At 40.9% G+C, this 5,606-nt stretch overlaps 1 protein-coding gene across 1 annotated transcript in view; it reads left to right on the top strand.

The window, feature by feature from the left end:
* The window catches only part of pcolceb (procollagen C-endopeptidase enhancer b), an 8,485-nt gene extending 3,781 nt beyond the window's left edge, over nt 1–4,704 (top strand). The window contains exons 3-9 of the mRNA XM_023420803.2: nt 1–133; nt 608–732; nt 1,684–1,820; nt 1,908–2,509; nt 2,645–2,725; nt 3,057–3,227; nt 3,624–4,704. The exon at nt 1–133 is cut by the window's left edge and continues 126 nt beyond it. Of these exons, the coding sequence (XP_023276571.1) occupies nt 1–133; nt 608–732; nt 1,684–1,820; nt 1,908–2,509; nt 2,645–2,725; nt 3,057–3,227; nt 3,624–3,754 (1,380 nt within the window). The 3' untranslated portion in view covers nt 3,755–4,704. The remainder of the gene's footprint in view (nt 134–607; nt 733–1,683; nt 1,821–1,907; nt 2,510–2,644; nt 2,726–3,056; nt 3,228–3,623) is intronic.
* The last annotated feature ends 902 nt before the right edge of the window (nt 4,705–5,606 follow it).

Here is a 5,606-nt window from a genome sequence, read left to right as displayed (position 1 = left end):
TTCTGTGGGACGTTCAGGCCCGGCGCCCTCATCTCAACCTCCAACACCATGATGTTAGACATGGTGTCGGACGACGCCACCGGCGGAAGAGGCTTTCTGGCTTCTTTCGCCGCAGGGAAGCCACATGTGGAAGGTGTGCAAAAAACAAACTAAGAGACACGCACACACACACACACACACACACAATAATGAACCACTCAGGCTTCAGCTACACACGTTATAAACAGCAGCACTATGGGGTGTCTCCGCTGGTGTTCTTACATATTTTTATTGATCTGGTGAAAACAACTTGAATTTCTTTCTTTATGCTCACAAAGGCTTACTCAATTTTGTCTGGGGAAAAAACAAATCACTACAGTCTGTCAGGATTATGCAAGTGACTCAGAATCGCCCTAAAAAACAAAAAAAAATCCATTATCAAGCATAATAGAAAACTGTACCTGACATTTTATAGATGCCAATTCTGACTGCAACTTACATACTTCCTTTTGCCTCTGGTACAGTACCACAGGACAAAGGGCTTCCTTCCCTTATTTGAAGGAGGTTTGATTAACGTCTGTTCCTTTCCTCTTCATCACTCCATCCTCTCTTTATTTTTTCCCCACAGAGAATCAGTTCTGCGGAGGACGGCTGACCAAAGCACAGGGCTCTGTCAAAACGCCCAACTGGCCAAACTCTGATTACCCAGCAGGCATCAGCTGCTCCTGGCACATCTCTGTAGAACCGAGCAACGTAAGCCGATCACTGCGCTTTGTATTTCATACTAGACTTATGCTTAGAATTTCTGTATTGATTTAGGTTCATTAATCAAACAGTGTGAACTGTCAAATCATTTTTAAAACCTCTCTATGTTAATTGGACGTTATGTTTTTGTTCTGGCTGACATGTCAGTAATGTCTAATAACAGATATCTAATCTGTGTGGGAGGTTTGTAATATCTCTTTAGTGCCAACAATCACATGGTCACTTAACCAGCTGGGCTCAATGTTGTTAGCTGTGATTTGCTCACTCTTTGTGTCGGGATTGAAATCAAGGGGTAACTAATACTAACTAGACACCTGACCTTCTATCATTTTGGATGAACACCAACACTGAATGTGCAGGAGTTGGTGTTAAGAATCAGTGATCAGCTAGGCTAACTAACAAAAGCTGCAGTAGCATTAAAGTTGTTATTTCCTTGCACAAAATGTTAGAAGACTTCAAACTGTAGGTGCAGCTAGGTGTGTTGAATAAAGTGTTTTGGAACTGGAGGAGGAAGTGGAATCAAAATAGTAGTGAAGGGGCCCATCACAAGGAAATGTTTTACCTCAGGTCTCTAATGTAGGTTCTATTTGTGTGTGTGTGTGTGTGTGTGTGTGTGTGTGTGTGCGTGTGTATGTTTGTGTGGGAGTGTGAGTGTGACAGCGGCCTTGTGACGAAGTTCAAATGAAAGACTTCATTGAAAGCCAGCAGGCGTGTTCATGTGTGCCAAAAGATTGAATGTAAGGAAAGGGAGAGGGAGGCAAAGGGTAAGAGAGGGAGTAAATGCCCGTCTGTATTTCTGAAGTCAGGCCCTTTTCTTCCACAACCACCTCTACTTACATCGGCACTGCACTGGGTTCATGAAAATTAGTTGCATGAAGCAGCCCACATCCTTCATTTCTTGTCATAAATATATGGTTTATGTTGCCACCTCGTTTCCAGGTGATCGAGGTGAAGTTTCAGAAGCTGGACTTGGAGCCCGACACGTACTGTCGCTACGACTATGTGGCGTTGTTTAACGGAGGAGAGAGGGACAACTCAAGAAGAATTGGGAAATTCTGTGGAGACAGGCCACCGGAGTGAGATTACTCATCACAAATCACAAAACATGGGATAAAAGTTGCTTTTCATTCACTCACTCTCTACTTTTCTTATTCTGTACATAGAACTATAGTGACCAATGGGAATGAGCTCCTTGTCCAGTTCGTCTCTGACCTCAGCATTACCTCAGATGGCTTCATGGCCTTCTACTCCAGTGTGCCCCGCGGGTCCCGAACACCCACTGCTGGGGGAGACTTTATTTACAGTCCTCAGTCGACGTCCATGCCACAAAAAGTGCCCGTGAGGCCCAGGAAACCCATTAAACCAACCCCCAAACCTAGACCCGGTCTCCAGCCTAAACCCACCAAAAAAACGCTGGTGAAGAAACCTCCTCCACGCAAACCTATCGCCAAGCCCGCAGTCAAGCCCACAGCTAAACCCAAACCAGCTAAACCTACACCTAAGGTGCCTGTGAAAAAGCCTGCACCTAAACCCAGAGTTAAACCCACACCCAAACCTAAGATTATCAAGCCGGTGCTCAAACCAAACATCAAGGCTAAACCCACGCGTAAACCAACACTGAGGACGAAGCCCACCTTAAAACCTGCTGTCAAACGAGTAAAGCCAACCCCTAAGAGCGGAGTTAAACCAATCGTCAAACCTAAAGCGACACCTAAACCGGGACAAAGCAAGACAGTGACGAAGAAGCCTGTCGTGAGCAAGAAACGTGAGTGGAATTTATTGACTTTGAAATTTATAATCTGCTTTTTGCCTACATGTATATATTTGTGCACACCTGTAGTAGGATGCAAGTTTATGTGCTTAATTATTTGCCCGTGTGTTTGTTGCTGTGTGTGTTTAGCTTTACCACTGAACCCACTGTGTACACAAGCCTGTAAGAGGACAGGAACCCTCCAGTCCAGCTTCTGCCCTCATGACTTTGGTGAGCCACAACATCAGCTGCACCTCTGATCCTCACGAAACTTCCTCTACATAAATTTTCACGTCTCTACCTGTCACTTATTTCCCCAGTTTGTTCTTGATTTCTCTCTGTGAAACAGGATTTTGCTGTGACTTGATCTCAGCTTTTTCCTTGATAACTTTAATTTTAGTTTGGCCTGACAACATAAGCATAACTGTTCAGTGAAGTTTAAACACAATTCCTTTGTAATTTATAAAAGTGCGTGAATATCATATATAATTTTCCACAGTGACCACATCCATCCCCTTTTTTTCTTTCAATGTTCTGTCCTACATTTCGGTCTCTCTTGCAGTGATTACGGGTAAGATTACATCTCTGACGGCTGGTCCGAGGGGCTCAGCAACTGTTGAGGTGTCCCTCATCAAGGCCTATAAGACAGGACGCCTCAACATCAATAAATCAGGACCGGGAATGTCAGTCATGCTGACCTCCACCTGCAAGAAATGCCCTGGTCTAAGCAAAGGTACAATATAACACTCTATTCTCAGTCTTTTCCTTGCTCTCAATATCAATTTGCTTTAACCTCTTATTTGAATATTGAACTGACTGAGTACAAAATACAAGGACAGAAAGAGCACAAATCTTCTATGCAGACGATGTGATTCTTTATTTAACCAATATATCTCATCATTAAAGACAGTAATAAATAAATGAATATACCAATGTGTCTTATTAATAATTGAATATATAGGTTCCAACTGTAAATAATAATTATAACACTAGTACTGGTACATTACCATACATTTTCATACGGTATTTGGCCCTTTATAGAACCCATTTAGCTCCTTGGGTATTGATGAGCATGACCTGGCGTTTGACATATTCTGACATATTTTTTCTCACTCTCTCTCTTTTCCAGGCCTGAACTATGTGCTGATGGGAAAAGTCGACACACAGGGCAACGGCCATCTCAGCCCATCCAGCTTCACTCTCCTCTATAAGCCAATCCACGCCAAAGCACTGGCCAACCTCTCTGGAAAATCCTGCTGACACCACAGCTGAACTCACCAGTCACATGAACAGCCGCAGCTGTCTCTCTAAAAACATGTAACTTGACTGAAAAGACTGAAAATATTATTAGAAATATCCAAAGATAATTTTTATATAATACACATAAAATTAAGTATTATATTTTGTATTTTGTATGTAAATTATAATATTTCTGTGTTAAAAGATCATCAGTCAATCATCATCATCAATAAACCATGTGATACTGGTGCTTGGAGGGATTTCAATGTCTACCATCTATTATCTTTTTATGGTAAAATATATGATCTGCTCTAAGGAAAATATATATCCGACACACATGAAAACACAGATGAATATTCTTATGTTTATGGTTTTTACATCCACCAACCACCCTGATTGTGATCTGCTGTCTAGGTTTGTTGTTAGTTCAACCATCATTCATTCAACTTTATTCATCCCTGCAAGGGTCTTCGTGCATCATCATCATCATCATCATCATCATCATCATGCTCTTGCTGCCCACAACAGCACCAGGAGATAACCATCACACATACCAGGATGTACAGTATGTCAAGTTGTTGGTCCAGAAGGCAAACATGTAGAGCGTCTTGTTGCAGTAGGAGCTAATTTGTGTTGTGTCCTTGTTGTAGTTGGGCTCATAAATAGAGTAGATACACACATTACCTGAAAAAAAAAGAATATATTATATTCCAACTTTACATGACACATTTAATGTTCTAACCTTTTGTTATGGTGCAAAAGAAAGTGAAAGAGAAAACACTGTAACGGGATAACATTTAGTGTGATGGGAAAAATAACTCCCCTGGAACAGAGACAGGATTGTTGTCTTCTGTGAACTTTATGACGCACTGTGCACATTAGAACCTTTGTTTGTTAGTGTTTTTGTTTTAATTAATCCCACAAAGGAATGCTGTAATATCAATTTGTTAAACAATAAAAATTATCCTCTCCACTCATCCCCCCAAAAAAGTCAGATGCTTCCCTCAGCAAAAAGAAAAAACTGCAAAACCGCTCCTCCTGATAATTTGAGTACATTCCCTTACCAGCAAGTAACCGACTGGAGAAAAGGAGTGACAGCAGGTAATAAAAGATGACGTTGCACATCATATATTTATCACACTTACACACACAATTACATTATATATTCCAGCTGTAGATACTTTGAGTTTATTTCAACTATGCTGACAGCTCTCACCTGCTATTACTGTTGGGATTCCCAGAGTGTGTTGAGCTCTGTCACAATCTGGCATAGTAACTTGATAAATCAAACCTCCAGAGGAGATGGATACATGAGCTGCCTCAGGTACATTAAGATTAGTCTTGACATGGAAAAATGCTACTCATAAGATAAAATGCAACAGTGAAACAGAGACACTAACTGCCCACACAGGTTGCAAACTTTCCAGAAAGCTCCCTAAAAGCTTTCAGTAGCAAGACTGAGATAGAAATGGCAACATACAGTAAGCCCAAAACATCTAAAAACAATGTCAATAACTACAATGTCTTATATAATATCTCTCTTCTATTCCTTTCTGTCTCAGTAGTGAGAATGATCGGAGTTAAGACTCAAATAATTCTGCATTTGGTCTCTCTGTTAAAGTTTACCAGTGACTATAAGGTGAAATTCTGCTTAAATGAATCAGAAGCTGTAGAAAAAACATCATCATCATATTGACATGGATGATCATTAGTGTAAATCTCAGATATTCCTAGAGAGGTTCTGGGCAAGAGTTTCTAGCTTTATCCCAAAGAGCAAAAAATGTTATTACTCACATCCAAACATACTAGTTTTCATAATAACAAGAACCCTCTTTACACTGGTAAACAGATTTCCTGTTGTACTGTGGTAGAA

This window comes from Seriola lalandi, unplaced genomic scaffold (assembly GCF_002814215.2).
Source record: "Seriola lalandi dorsalis isolate HSWRI2012SDOR001 ecotype SW California unplaced genomic scaffold, Sedor1 jcf7180002054658, whole genome shotgun sequence".
Classification (NCBI taxonomy): Eukaryota; Metazoa; Chordata; class Actinopteri; order Carangiformes; family Carangidae; genus Seriola; species Seriola lalandi.
Note: the sequence above shows the minus strand (reverse complement) of the source record. Positions and strands in the feature narration are given on the sequence as shown.